The sequence below is a fragment of the Vipera ursinii genome, assembly GCF_947247035.1.
Source record: "Vipera ursinii genome assembly, chromosome: 1".
Classification (NCBI taxonomy): domain Eukaryota; kingdom Metazoa; phylum Chordata; class Lepidosauria; order Squamata; family Viperidae; genus Vipera; species Vipera ursinii.
Genome location: NC_139512.1, coordinates 358,737,790 through 358,752,833, shown reverse-complemented (window position 1 = coordinate 358,752,833; position 15,044 = coordinate 358,737,790). Strand labels below are relative to the sequence as shown.

The following is a 15,044-nucleotide window of genomic DNA, read 5'->3' as shown; positions in this document are numbered from 1 at the left end:
GGAGGAACAGATTTGGGGAAGTCTCGAGAAGGAAAGAAAGCTGCAAGATAGAATTTAATGAAGAGGAAGACGAGGGGTGACATGATAACAGTGCTCCGATATCTCCGGGGCTGCCCCAAAGAAGAGGGAGTCAAGCCATTCTCTAAAGCGCCTGAAGGCAGGACAAGAAGCAACGGATGGGAACTCATCAAGGAGAGAAGCAACCTAGAACTAAGGAGAAACCTCCTGACAGAACAATTAACCAGTGGAACAACTTGCCACTAGAAGTTGTGGGTGCTGCACCACTGGAGGATTGCAAAAAAGAGATTGGACAGCCATTTGGCCAGGATGTTATAAGGACTCCTGCCTTGGGCAGGGGTTGGACTAGAGGACCTCCAAGGTCCCTTCAAACTCTTATTCTGCAATCTGTACCTACACAACGGTTGCAGCATTCCCCATGATCACGTGATCAACATTCATTAACAGTGAGAACAATCAACCAATGGAAAGGCTCGCCTTTGAAATGATCATGATGATGATAAAAAGTTGGAAGGGGCCTTGGAGGTCATCTAGTCCAGCCCCCTTCTCAGGCAGGAAACCCTACACCATTTCAGACAAATGGCTGTCCAGTCTCTTCTTAAAACCCTACAGTGATGGAGCACCCACAACTTTTGTTCCACTGATTAATTGTCCTCACTGTTAGGAAGTTTCTCCTTAATTCCAGGTTGCTTCTCTCTCTGATCACTTTCCAACCGTTGTTTCTCATCCTTCCCTCGGGTGCTTTGGAGAATTAATTTCAGACCACCCACCCCCTCCTCTTTGTGGCAGCCCCTCAAATACTGGCATGCTGCTATCCTGTCACCCCTGTTTCTTCTTTTCTTTAGACTAGCCGGACCCAAGTCCTGCAGCCGTTCTTTGTGTGTTTTTAGTCTCCAGGCCTTTGAGAAGTTGTGGCTGCTTCACCACTGGAGGTTTTTAAGAAGAGATTATACTGACCGGGGAATTCTGGGAGTTGGAACTCCACCAGTCATAAAGTTCCAATGTTGGACACCCTGCCTTCTGCTCAAGCAAAGGGGTTGGACTAGAAGACCTCCAAGGTCCCTTCCAACTCTTGTCATTCTGTGTTCTGCATACTTGGATAGCATCAGAGAGGGAAGTTTTAAGACATTCTTTTTTCACCTGTCACCTGAGCACAGAACTGAGACTTGTCGGATCAGGTGCTTCGCTGTGAATTATTTTCCCAGCTGAGCAGTGAAACCTGCTGGGTGTGTTTGTATGTTTGTGCAGGCAGGAGAAAACTCAGAAGTTTCAGAGGATGAGCTGTCTTTATCAGGTCTAGTTTCTTGCAAAGAGATAAGAGTCTCACACACACACACACACACCAATTCCCTTCCCCAACCGGCTGCTTGAACATGTTTGAAGATGGCAGAATTTTGTCTCCGCACGCCAAGCCATTGTTTTCCGTCTGGGCTGGCTTCCCTGGGGGGAACGCCTCCGAGGAACCTGTCGGGGCTCGTGGATGTGGTGCCACATCGATTGAGTATTCGTTTAGTTAGTCAATTGTTCTGGCACTGAATGACTCCTGTGAATAACTGTAGTGTTCGCTTAGTCAATGTCTCATTCAATATGTGTGCCCGTCTCAACAGGTGACTGGGTGGGCGAGTAACCGTGAAACAAATCAAAGCAATTCCTGTCACTAATACAATGATTAAAGTGTGCAGCAGCAGCAGCTGAGGTATCATTTTTATTACAGTTTCCTTACAAAGTTAAAACACCAAGCGCTCTCTCTCTATATATCTATATCTATATCTATCTATTTGTATAAATTACTAACAAAGAATTAAGGGAGACTGAAATGCATTTCTAACTCATTAGTTTTCACCAGTCAGCCATATACATATATATATGTATGTTAAATGCTTGTTAACTATTTAGATTACCTTGCTAGGCCCCAAACATGGGACAAATCTTTATTTCCTGTTTCGGCCTAACCGAAGGCCATCCACAGGCAGTAGTCACAACAGTGACAGCTCATATTTGTGTAATTTTTTTTAGATTGCTAACAAAGAATTAAAGGGAGACTGATATGCATTTCAAACTTATTTGTTTTCATCAGTCAGCCATACCCTTCTGAGATTCGAACCTGGGCTGATTGCACATTAGGCAGTTGTTTTTACCTCTAGGCCGCAAGCTCTCTCAGTCTGCTAGCTGAGAAGCAAGGGAGATATGTGTTAAATGCTTGTTAACTATTTAATTACCTTGCTAGGCCCCAAACATGGGACAAATCTTTATATATATATAAAGGAGGGAGGAAGGAAGGAAGGAAGGAGAGCAAGGAAACTCACCAAGGAGAGAAGCAACCTAGAACTAAGGAGAAACTTCCTAACAGTGAGGACGATTAGCCAGTGGAACTCCTGGCCTCCAGAAGCTGTGAATGCTCTAAACACTGGAAGTTGTTAAGAAGAGACTGGACAGACATTTGTCCAAAATGGTCTAGGGTCTTCTGCCCGAGCAGGGGGTTGGGCTAGGACTAGATGACCTCCGAGGTCCCTTCCAACTTCATTATTATTATTATTAAGGTAAAGAAAAGGAAGGAAGGAAAAGAGAATAAGGGAAAGAGGAGAAAAAGGGAAAAATGCCCAGTTGACGGGGGGGGCTCCCTTTTGTTTGCCAGGGGCCCATTTTCAATTTTGGCTTCCTGGCTGCCCTTTTGAGGTCTTTCCCCCCCTCTCCGTGGGCCCCACCGGTTGGTGCAATTGAGGGCACCTCCCCTGCCTCCGAGAGACCCCCCCTTTGCCCCCAACCCCTTTCAAAGACGCCCCAGGAGGTCAGCCCCCCCCAATGCTGCTCCTCCCCCTTTGTCCTCTGCACAAAGGCCGGGAGGAGGAGGAGGGGCCGGCGATGGGCCAAGCCTCTGCAAGGGCCCCCTCCCCACTAGAGCCCACCAGGACTGGGCAGACCTCATGGGGGGGGGAAAGGAAGGAGGAGACCCCGTGGTGGAGGCTCTGGGGGCGCCAGCCCCACTCCAAGGGCGGGGGGGGCGCGTCCTGGGCCTTGGCAAACAGGCTGAGTGCTGGCAGCCAATTTCCCCCCCCCCCCCCACCAAGAGAATGTTGGCTCCAGCAGGGGAGGGGAAAAAGATCTTTCTTTTTAATTTTTTCTTTCTTTCTTTCTTTTCTTTCTTTCTTTTTTTCCTTCATTCTTTTTTTCGTTCCTTGCTTTCTCTTTCTCTTCTGCCTTTCTCTTCTTCCTTCTTCTCTCTTCACTTTTGCTTAATGTTTGTTCGTCGTATTTTGTATTTTACCCGATATTGAATGTATAATATAAAAATAAAAACTCGCCCGTTTCCTTTCAGGGCCCATCCGCTGCTGGGTGGGCCTCGGGGGGGGGAGGACACAAGCCCCCACCCCACCCCTTGGGCAAAGGGTTCGAAACCCGTACCTCCCACCTAGAAGGAAGTGCCAAAGTCCTTCCTCACGGCTAAAGTTAGCTTGGCTGTCGCGTTGCGTTAAACTCAGGCCAGCATCGATACTATGACTGAAGCGTGTTGGCATTTTATCTTCGATCTGCTTCCTGGATGGAAAAGGGCAGTTAGCTGAGTTTTCACCCCACCCACAAAACACGCTTGGGGGAAATTTGCATGGCTGGTTCCTGAATTACTCTTGAGCGGTCCACAGTACAGGCTGTCCTCGGCTTACAACTCTTTGAAATTACAGTGGCTCAGAAGAAGAGACTTGGGACCCCTTTTCACACTTAGCGACCGCTGCACATCCACAGGGTCACGTGGACCTTGGCAACTGACTCATATTTACAACTCTCGCAGTGTCCTGGGGTGTGTGTGTGTGTGTGTGTGTCACATGATCTCCTTTTGCAACCTTCCGACAAGCAAAGTCTATGAGGGAAGCCAGATTCACTTAACGACCGGGTTACTTACTCAGCCGCTGCAGTGATTCACTTAACGGTTGTGGCAAGAAAGGTGGCAAAATGGGGAAAAATTCGCTTAACAACCGTCTTGCTTATCAATACAAATCTGGGGCTGAACTTCGTGAAACCTGGCTGGGTGACTTTGGGCCAGTCACCAGGAGACGGTGAGTTCTAGTCCTGCCTTAGGTATGAAAGACAGCCGGGTGGTTTTGAGCCAGTCCCCCTCCCTCACCCCAACCCACCTCACAGGGTTGTTGTGGGGAAAATAGGAGGAAAGAGGTTTAGGTACCTTTACCGCTGCCTTGAGTTATATGTAAAAAATAATAAAGGCGGGATACAACCAACCAAGCCAGGATCCTGCCTCCTGGCTTCCCGTATTTCCCCCCACCCACCCAAGGCCGGACCCCCTTGTGCTGCACCCCTGACCAGGCCCCCTCCCCCCAAAGGAGCAACCTGACCAGGTGGGCTCGGATTGCAAATAGATTTAATGCACAAAATAGCCGCTCTTCCTCTTCTCTCCAAAAGTCCTCAGGCGGCTTCCTCTTCCTCCCTGTTCCTTGCGGTCATCTCCGGCCCAGGCTTGCTTCTTGACCCTTCCTTTGGAACCAGGCCAGGCCGAGACCCAGGCCCAGCTGTGGGTGGATTCCTCCCTCGAAGGGGCACCGTGGACCAAGTCGCTAGTCCTCCGCGCTTTAAGGCACACCAGCAGCCACGCAGCCGGACAAAGGACCCCGTTTTTTGCGTCCTCTCCGCTGCGGAGGGAGGGGGGCACGGGGGGGTGGGTGTGTTTCCTCGGGACCTCAGTCGATCAAGTACTTCTTCTCGTCGTCCGAGTCCGGCCGGCGGCTGCCGGGGCAGAAGTCGGAGCGCAGCAAGCGCGAGAAGTACATGAGGATCATGGCGTCCAGCAGGATGAGGTTGACCATGAGGAAGGCGCCCTGGCCTCGCATCTCCACGTGCCGCACGAAGTACCAGGTCAGGTAGGTCTGGGGGGCCAGGCGGAAGAGGAAGTAGGCCGCCAGGTTGGCGTACTTGTTGACCTCGTAGAAGGTCGGGACGGGCAGCTTACCCAGCCGCATCATCATCCTCATGGTCAGGAAAATGTTGCTGACCTCCACAAACATGGAGAGCAGGCCGGCCGCCACAAAGCGGTTCAGGACGATCCCGGACATCAAACCAGTTGCGGCCTGCGAGGAGACCAAATTGGGGGGTGGGTGGGGGGGTGTTGGGTGAGAATCCTGCGACCGGCTCTAAATCGGTCAAGGCCGACCCCTGCTAATCCCTGGACCACCCAGCCCCCTCACACCTCTCCAGCCTTGGCTCAAGTTCTTTCAGGAAAGAGAAGGACCCCCCCCCCCCAATTTCTCTTTGAAGAGTGTGTGTGTGGGGGTCAAACTACTCTCGACGAGAAGCAACGGGTGGACCAAAAGAGAGGAGCAACCTGGAATTAAGGAGGAACTTCCTAACAGTGAGAACAATTAACCAGTGGAACAGCTTGCCACCGGACGTTGTGGCTGCTCCGTCACTGGAGGAAGAGATTGGATAGGCATCTTCTCCAAGGTCCCTTCCAACTGTTATTCTGTTCCTCCTCCTCCTCCTCCTCCTCCTCCTCCTCCTCCTACCTGTAAACCCCCCTCTAACACTGATGAGGTACCCTAGTTGGGTTATGAAACGTCTGCAAGAAAACCGCCTCCCAGCTCAGAGGGCACCAAGGACCCCACAACTGTTGCCCTCCAATTAACCAGTGGAACAACTTGCCTCCGAAAGTTGTGGCTGCTCCAACACAGGAGGTTTTTAAGAAAGAGATTGGACCACCTTTTGTCTGGAATAGCCTCCCTGTTTGAGCAGGGGCTGGACTAGAAGACCTCCATGGTCCCTTCCTGCTCTGTTTTTCTTCATTCTGACACTCCGACCTCGCTTATTTTTTCACCCAGATCTGCTTCTCTGCACTTCCCTGAACAGGGCAGCCTGTTCCGTGGCTGGCTGGCGTAGCTCAAGGTGCTTCAGGCCCTCAAAAGCCACTCTGGTGTCGTAAGGCAGGGAACACGACGTCCCTCCTCAGCTCCTTTGGGCTTTGTAGTCTGCCCTGGCTTGTTTGGGACGGCCGGCAGAAGCAGGAATAGAGCTGGTCCAGTGTTGGAGGCCCCAAGCTACAAAGCAGGGGGTGGTGAGTTCCAGTCCCGCCTTAGGCATGAAAACTGGCTGGGTGGGTTTGGGCCAAACATCAGGAGACGGTGAGTTCCAGTCCTGCCTTAGGCATGAAAGCCAGCTGGGTGACTTAGGCCAATCACTAGGAGACTCGGAGTTCTAGCCATGGCTTGGGCATGAAACTCAGCTGCATAACTTTGGGCCAATCACCAGGAGATGGTGAATTCTAGTCCTGCCTTAGGCACGAATGCTGGCTAGGTGACTTTGGGCCAATCACCGGGAGAGTTTTAGTCCCACCTTTAGGCACAAAAGCCAGCTGGGTGACTTTGGGCCAATCACCAGGAGACGCTGAGTTCTAGTCCCGCCTTAGGCACGAAAGCCAGCTGGGTGACCTTGGGCTAGTGATTCTCTCTCAGCCCAACCCACCTCACAGGGTTGTTGTTGTGGGGAAAATAGGAAATAGGAAAGAGTATTAGGAATGCTTGCCACCTTGAGTTTCTTATACTGCGACCAAGGCGGGACTCAAATCAAGTGGACCCCAATAAATAAAGAGTAAAAGGAAATTCAGGTGGAGAGGAGTTGACCTCGAGGCAGGCATGTCAAACGGCGACGTATTGCGACTTTTTCCCAAGTGCCGGCAATGGAGAGGGCGCGGTTTCGTCGGCAGTTTGACATGCCTGCCTGAAGGTCTTCCCTTGTAAAGCCTCCACCGCAGGGAAGGGGAAAAGCCGGCTGCAGAGCGACTTTTGCCTAACTTAAATTTATTTGGGGTTAAGCAACACCTCCTTACGTAACACCAGCTCCTTAAGTAACACCAGCTGCCTGCGATTAGTGCAGGTTCGAGTCCCACCAGGCTCAAGGTTGACTCAGCCTTCCATCCTTCCGAGGTAGGTAAAATGAGGACCCAGATTGTTGGGGGCAACAAGCTGACTTTGTAATAATGCCGCTTGGGGTGTGTGTGAAAGCCCTAATAAGCAGGCATATACATAGAATGAAGGCTACTGCTAAGCTTGTAAGCCGCCCTGAGTTTCTTCGGAGAAGGGCGGGATATAAATGGAATTAAAATAAAAAATAAAAAATAACACCGTCCTTGGGGCAGGGAAGGAGGAACAGAGATTAAAGGCAGGTGATGCGGGTGAAGGAAATAAGAAGCAAGGTGAAAGGGATGAAAAGTATTACTCAGAAATTTCTATTGAGTCTAAGGGTTGAAGCAGAAGCCAGCTGAAGATCAGAAATAACATTTTATCTAAGTACCGACAAGTACAAGTGTGAAAAGCAGAAGTCACAAATTGTAAGGGGAAATATCGAAACAACTATAGGAGACGGCCTGTGGTAACAAAATCAGATGGTGAAAGATGGGATATGGACAGAGGGGGCTTCCTGGAACGTGGGAAGGACGGTGGTTTTAGGCGGTCCGGAAAGTTTATCGGATGACTAGGGAAGGGGCGTTGAGTGCGATAGGAGAGGGGGAATCTCCCTCGGGGATAGGATAGAAAAATGTGTCAAACAGCTCTGTAAGGTGTGGCTGAACTCCCGGGTGTGTTTCAGTCCAGCAAGCCTTTGCAAAGGCTTCTTTTGAAATAAGAACTTCGCTGCCGGAATTCCAAGTGAGTTTGTTTTGTTTTGGATCAAACAAAGGGAAATTACAAGGAGGTTGACCGCCTTGACGTTTTTTGTAAAAATAATGAAGGCAGGATAAAAGCACTGTGAAATTAAAATAAAGGTAAAAGCAAAGCAAAAGTAAAGTAAAAGTCAAAAAGTAAAGTAAGAGTAAAGTAAAAGTAAAGTAAAGGTAAAAGTAAAAGTGAAGTGAGTAAAATAGTAAAAGGCCCTACACGTTTCAAACAAATGGTTGCCCAATCTCTTCTTGAAAACCTCCCGTGATGGAGCACCCACAACATCTCAAGGCAAGCTATTCCACGGGTGGATGGCTACTAAGGTTAGTAAAAAGCAAGCTAAAAAGTTAAGTAAAAGCAAAGTAGAAAGGCAAAAACTAAAGTAAAAAAAATAAGGTGAAAAAGCAAAGTGAATGATCTCTGGCGGGCCCGAGATAGAGGTTATTCCTCTGTCCTGGTCCTATTAGATCTCTCAGCGGCTTTTGATACCATCGACCACGGTATCTTACTGCGTCGTCTTGAAGGGCTGGGAGTGGGAGGCACCGTTCTGCGGTGGTTCTCCTCCTACCTCTCGGACCGTTCGCAGACGGTGTTGGCAGGAGGGCAGAGGTCAAGCCCTAGGCCTCTTAATTGTGGAGTGCCTCAGGGTTCGGTGCTCTCGCCCCTCCTGTTCAACATCTATATGAAGCCGCTGGGAGAGATCATCCGTAGCTTCGGGGTGAAATATCATCAATATGCTGATGATACCCAGCTTTTCATCTCCACCCCGAACCAACCCAGTGATGCCCTCGATGTGATGTCCCGTTGCCTGGAAGCGGTACAGATTTGGATGGGAGAAAACAGGCTTCGACTCAACCCGGCCAAGACTGAGTGGCTGTACATACCGTCATCTCGTTTAGTCCAAGAGGTTCCATCTCTGACGATAGGAGGAGAGATGTTACCTCCCATCGATAGAGCACGCAATCTGGGCGTCCTCCTAGATTCACGACTCAGTTTTGATGATCATATTGGAGCCGTGGCTAGGGGGGCATTTGCCCAGATTCGTCTTATATACCAATTGCGCCCCTTTTTGGACCGAGATGCCCTACGTACAGTCACCCACGCACTCGTTACCTCCCGTATTGATTACTGCAATGCTCTCTACATGGGGCTGCCCTTGAAGACCACCCGGAGGCTTCAGCTGGTGCAGAGTGCAGCTGCACGGGTTGTGATGGGAGCTCCCCGATACTCCCATATTACACCCCTCCTGCGTGAGCTGCATTGGTTACCGGTTGCCCTCCGGGTGAGATTCAAGGTGCTGGCTCTTACCTTTAAAGCCCTACATGGCTTAGGCCCGGGATACTTGCAGGACCATCTGCTGCCGGGAACGAATTCCCATCGCCCAGTTCGCTCACACAGAGAGGGTCTCCTCAGGGTACCGTCAGCTAGGCAATGTCGGCTGGCGACCCCCAGGGGGAGGGCCTTCTCTGTGGGAGCGCCAGCCATGTGGAATCAGCTCTCCCCTGAGCTTCGGATGGCCCAAAACCTCCAATTCTTTCGCCGCGGCCTCAAAACACTCCTGTTCCACCAGGCTGACCTGGACTGACAGGCATTTTAATTAATTCATATTTAGAATTTTTAATTTATTTTTTAATTCTTTAATTTTAATTTATTGCCCAGATGATTTCAATTTTATTTTTATCTTGATTTCTGTACTTATTATATGTTTTGTTGTTAGCCGCCCTGAGTCCTTCGGGAGATAGGGCGGGATATAAATCCCATCAATGGAATAAATAAAAAATAAATAAAAAGTCCAAAGCAAACAAGAAGCTAAAAAGTAAAAAAATAAAAGAAAGTAAAAAATGGATATAGAAAATATTAAAGATGGCAAAAAGCAAATTAAAAAGTTAAGCAAAAGTAAAAGCAGAAAGTAAACAACCAGTTAAAAAAATAAAGTAAAATAAAGCAAAGAGTTTAAGGGAAAAAAGTAAAGGGAAAATAAGGAAGGTTAAAAGCTAAAGTAGAAAATGGAAGCACAGCCAGGGTGGTTTCCCAGGCCAAAAAACAGAGGCCGGCATCAGATCCGGATCAAGCGGACGCATCCAGAAGCACCAGGGCTCTCTCCCCCGGCCCCCCCATCCCCCTCTGCACCTCCCAGCCCAGGGCTAGGCAACCTCGGCTCTTTGATGACTCGTGGACTTCAACTCCCAGAATTCCTGAGCCAGCATAGTTGGCTGAGGAATTCTGGGAGTTGAAGTCCACCAGTCATCAAAGGGCCAAGTTGGAAGATCCCTGCCCTACAGTTATGGGCTGTATAAGTTCGAGTCCCACCAGGCTCAAGGTTGACTCAGCCTTCCATCCTTCCCAGGTAGGTAAAAGGAGGACCCAGATTGTTGGGGGCAATTAAGCTGACTTTGTAATAATGCCGCTTGGGGTGTGTGTGTGTGGAAGCCCTAATAAGCAGGCATATACATAGAATGAAGGCTACTGCTAAGCTTGTAAGCCACCCTGAGTGTTCGGAGAAGGGCGGGATTTAAATGGAATTAAAATAAAAAATAAATAAATAAATAAAATAGCATAAGAAAGCCCCCCCCCGTTCCCCGAAGCCCCTGGCCAGGCTGCCCCCCTGCCCCTCGCCAAGGAAAAAGGGACGGCTGGGGTCCCTCTGCTGCCCGAGGCTCCTCTCCCGGGGTCTGCGCCCCCCTCACTCATCTACCCTCCACCCGACACGAGTTCCTGGCTTTACGACAGCTCACTTAGCAACGGTTTGAGGTTAGGATGGACCCCGAAGGAGGAACTCGCAACACAGATCTGAAGTTCTGATGGCTGATTCCCCCCCCCCCGGCCCAGCCCGGTCACGTGACTGTATTTTGGGCACCCCGCAACCGATCTGCACTTAAATGGCCATTGGTGGTCACCTGTCCGGGATTTACGACATTTTTTTCCAGTCTTTGCAGATAGTCCTCGGCTTACGACCGTGACCGCGCCCAAAAATAATGTCTTGCCAGGCGAGGCGTTTGTTAAATGAATTTTGCCCCATTTTACGACCTTTCTTGACATGGTTGTTAAGTGAATCACCGTAACTCTTTCAAGTCAGTAACACGGCTGTTGAGTGAATTGGACCGTTGCTTATCAGAAGGTCGCAAAAGGGGATCACGTGGCCTCCGGGGCAGTGTGACTGTCATAAATAGGAGTCAGTGGCCAAGCGCCTGAATTTGGCCCACGTGGACCACGGGGATGATGCCATGACGGTCGCTAAGTGTGAAAAACAGCCAGACAGTCCTTTTTTTTCAGTGCCATCATAACTTTGAACAGACACTAAGTGAACTGTCGTAAGTCGAGGACTGCCCGTATTTCCAGTTTCTGCCAAAAAAAAACGCCCCGTAATGAACAAAGGTTTCAATTAAACGACGGCAGCAAAAAAAAAAGGGTGATAAAATCAGCCACGTCATGACCCGCTTAATGCTCTTAATTACGGTCGTTAAGTCGAGGACTCCCTGGAATGCAAGCAGATCACACACACACCCCAAAGCCCCCACTACTTGCCACGGCGTGGTGGACCAGATACTCCCATGAGGCCCTGGACTGGCGGCAGACGATGATGTCCAGAGAGTCGTGGATGAAATAGCCTGGAAATGAAGGAAAAAGGGGGGGGGGTGAGGCAGCCCCTGTATTTTACATTTGAATCTGGTGTGAAACGGGGGGGCGGGGTGGGGGGGAACAGCTACCCTCCCTATCGAGAGCAGGACAGCCAAAAGAAAGCAGCAAATGTAGAGTGCTCTGGAACATGGAGGTTCCATCAGCCAAGGGCTGAGCGTGTCCGTCCTCCATCCTTTCTCCCAAGTTGCGCAGGCTTTTTGAAGAGTTGCGTCGTCCGGACCTCATCGAAGTCCGGCTGCAGGGCAGTCCTTGACTTACGGCTACGGCCGGGCCTAAATGTTTCAGCCGATAGGCGGTTGAGTAAGTTCTGCCCCATTTTAACCACCTTTCCTGCCGCAGTTGTTAAGTGAGTCCGGCTTTGTTCTCCAGACGGTCAGAAAAGCGGGTCCCGCGACAGTTGCGACCGTCATAACTAGGAGTCAGTCACCCAGCATCTGAATTCGGATCACATGACCACAGGGACGCTGCAGTGGCCGTTAAGCGGGAGTCCTAAGCCACTTTTTCCAGTAACTTGGGTCATTACGGCCTTATCTGGACCTGGATTCCTTACGTACAGTCACCCATGCCCTTGTGACATCTCGCCTAGACTATTGTAACGCTCTCTACATGGGGCTGCCCTTGAGATCCACTCGGAAGCTTCAACTGGTGCAAAGTGCGGCGGCACGGACACTCTTGGGAGCCTCCCGATACTCCCATATCACACCTCTCCTCCGTGCGCTGCACTGGCTTCCGGCTGCCTTCCGTGTGAAGTTCAAGGTGCTAACGATGACTTACAAAGCCCTACATGGCATGGGTCCGGACTACCTTCGGGAGCACCTTCTGCCAATGTCAGCACCCCACCGTCCTGTGCGCTCCCACAGAGAGGGCCTCCTCAGGGTGCCACCGCTCAAGGAATGTCGGCTGGTGGCCCCCAGGGGGAGGGCATTCTCAGTGGGTGCGCCAGCCCTCTGGAACACCTTACCAACAGAAATCCGGATGGCCCCTGACCTCCGTACCTTCCGTCGCGACTTAAAAACTTTCCTGTTTCAGCAGGCTGGCCTGGCATGATAGCGTTAATTGGGGTCCCAGTTTGTGTTCATTAGTGTTTCTTATTATCTTTATTGTTCAATCTGTATACCTTCCTTCCTCTGTACACCGCCCCGAGTCCCTCGGGAGAAGGGCGGTTTATAAAAACTAATAAATAAATAAAATAAATAAATAAATTAAACAAACGGCTGTAAGTCAAGGACTTAACAGTTGCAGTGATTTGCTTAACGTCTGTGGCAAGAAGGGTCGTAACATGGGGCAAGCTCGTTTAACACCCGTCTTGCTTAGCCTGGAAATCCTGGGCTCAGCTGTGGACTTTAGTTAAGGACTACGGGTATATAAATTGGTTTAAAGAATCGGTTTTAATAAATCTGCAGGGCAGGTATTTGTAGAGAAGCTGCAGATCCCGCTGTGGCCCATCCAGCCACCCTCAAACCTGTCACTCAGGAGTCAAAGGAACCACCATTAAACCAGGAACCTGTTTCCGCGCCTACCCCTTCGGGCTTTCTGTCTGGTTTCCAATTTGAACTCGGGTCCAGCTCCTGGATAACTCCATGAAGCTTTCTTGGCCCTGTCTCTCAGAAATGATTTACTCTTCCCTTCTTGCTGGGTTGCGCGAGAGGCAGGGACCCTAAATTACCAGCTGGCCGGACTCGAACTCGGGTCTTCTGCTTCAGGGGTCTCCAGCCTTGGCAACTTTAAGACTTATGGGCTTTCAATACCGCTGGACTTCAACTCCCAGAATTCTCCGGCCAACGTTAAGACTCGTGGACTTCAACTCCCAGAATGCCCCAGCCAGCTGTCTTAAAATTGACTGGAGTCTTAAAGTTGGGCAGGGAATTCTGGGAACTGAAGTCCACGAGTCTTAAAGTTGGGCAGGGAATTCTGGGAACTGAAGTCCACGAGTCTTAAAGTTGGGCGAGGAATTCTGGGAGTTAAAGTTGCAAAGATGGGGGTCCCTGTGCCTACCTCATAGCCAGGGGTCTTCAGCCGCTCCCCCCGTCCAACACCCCTAGGTGTCTCACCCCACTTTCGCCCGGCTGCACCCAGGAATGATAGAAACTTAACTTTCCCGCCTCCACCTCACCTTTTTTTGGCAGAGAATTCAGTCCGGCTTGGCCTGACGGGGGATGGGTTGGGTTTTTATTATCATTTTTAATATATGTATTTACTGTTTTTTAGCTTGGGCATATGTTTAATTCTTTTTTAACTTTTTTAACTATTTTTTGTATTTTTATATGGTTGCCCTGTTCACCGCCCTGAGTCCTCCGGGAGAAGGGCGGTATATAAATAAAATTATTATTATTATCTCCCAGTTGTGCTAAAACACACCCCTCCCCCCACAGCTCAACCCCCAAATTTGGGGGAGGGGGGCGTGTGAAATGCCCAGGAATTCGTATCAGTTCGTATCACCATTGTCAAGAGCGACATTCAGGGTGGGGGGAGGAATACGGCTGCTCTCTGAGGGGGGGGCAGCGGGACAAACCACGCAACTGGAACAAAAGCATTTAATGCCCCCATTGTGTTCTCCTGCACGACAACACGGCAAAGCTAAAACAACATTTTCTGCCTGGAACAGATCCTCTGGCAGCAGGTGGGCCTTTCCCACCGAGACCCCCCGTGCCCTTTCAAGGCCACGCTAAAGGGGGGATGCAGGGGGGGTGATCTCTGTGTCCCCCCCAGCCCATCTCTTCAGATGCCCCACTAAACAGCTCCAGTGCCAGACGTTGGGTCCTCTGGGGTCCCACAAGACCACCACCCCCCGAAGCGTTGCCAAAGGCCAAGTTGTCCTTGTGGCAGAAGAGGCAGGTGGGCTTAAATGAGTTGGTGGGCTTTCAGTCCGTGAAAGTCCAAAGAGTTACCAACCAATTTGACAAACAAACAAGCCGTTTCCAGGAAACCCCTGCCAGCCCCCCCCCAGACCGATGGCAAAGGCTGAGCCCCCCCCCATTCTTCTTACCTGTGGAAAAGCAGAGCAGCAGGTGAGCGGAAGGGCTGGTGGTCTGCACCAGGTCATCCAAGGCCCCCGGCAGCTGCCACATCCTGCGAGGGGGAGAATCCCCCAGGTCAGCAGAAAGGAAGACCCCTCCTCCCCCCCACAACCAGGAAGTAATTTTAGAGGGGGGGGGGAGAAAAGAAAAAAAAAGGCATTTCTTGGCCTTTACCCAGCTTTCCCACACGCCAAACGTAGCAAAAGGTTGGCGGAAGCTCGGCAACCCTCCCCTCCCCCGCAAAGAGGCAGCTCGAGAAAGCGAGCCCAGCTGGGAAGGGGAGCTGAGATTGCCCCCCCTCCGCCTCCCCGCCTCCCCTTGAGCCCCTTCGGGGGTCCCGGCCAAAGAGCCGATCCCAGCCCCCCCAGCCCCCCCCCGATCGGTTCCCGGGGGGTCCCGCTTGGAAGCCTGGGCGATCGTTGCTCGGCCGCGTTCCCAGCCCGGCGCTCTGTGCGCGCCCAGAGGCGCCCCGCTCACCCGACGACGGCCCAGAGGCCGGCCACCACCGAGTGGGCGAAGGAGACCAGCAGGTTCCTCCAGCGCCAGGTGCGGGTGGCGTCGCGGCGGACGTGGGCGGGCAGCGGGCAGCGGCTCAGCGCCCAGCGGAGGGCCGCGAAGGCCAGCGACGAGCCGCCCACCAGCCCGGCCGAGCGCAGCCACGGGGCCATCGCCGACCGACCGCCCGACCGGCCGCCGCTTCCCTCCGCTTCCCTCCCTCCCG

General features: G+C 51.3%; 1 protein-coding gene across 1 annotated transcript; it reads right to left on the bottom strand.

Moving 5' to 3' along the window:
• Positions 1-4,370: 4,370 nt before the first annotated feature.
• On the bottom strand, positions 4,371-15,032 carry TLCD1 (TLC domain containing 1). Its single transcript, XM_083379875.1, has 4 exons — positions 14,801-15,032; positions 14,293-14,375; positions 11,193-11,275; positions 4,371-5,090 (listed from the first exon to the last, which is right to left on the bottom strand). The coding sequence occupies exons 1-4, from the start codon at positions 14,989-14,991 to the stop codon at positions 4,704-4,706; spliced, it is 744 nt and encodes a 247-aa protein (XP_083236001.1). The 5' UTR covers positions 14,992-15,032; the 3' UTR covers positions 4,371-4,703.
• Between the last annotated feature and the right edge of the window lie 12 nt (positions 15,033-15,044).

Bases quoted from the DNA above. Each gene is read 5' to 3' on its own strand.
- TLCD1 (XM_083379875.1), bottom strand. From the start codon at position 14,991: ATGGCCCCGTGGCTGCGCTCGGCCGGGCTGGTGGGCGGCTCGTCGCTG. The intron at 11,276-14,292 runs GTAAGAAGAATG...CTTCATTTCCAG, and splicing joins GCTGCTCTGCTTTTCCACAG to GCTATTTCATCCACGACTCT. The intron at 5,091-11,192 runs GCAAGTAGTGGG...GTCTCCTCGCAG, and splicing joins ATCTGGTCCACCACGCCGTG to GCCGCAACTGGTTTGATGTC.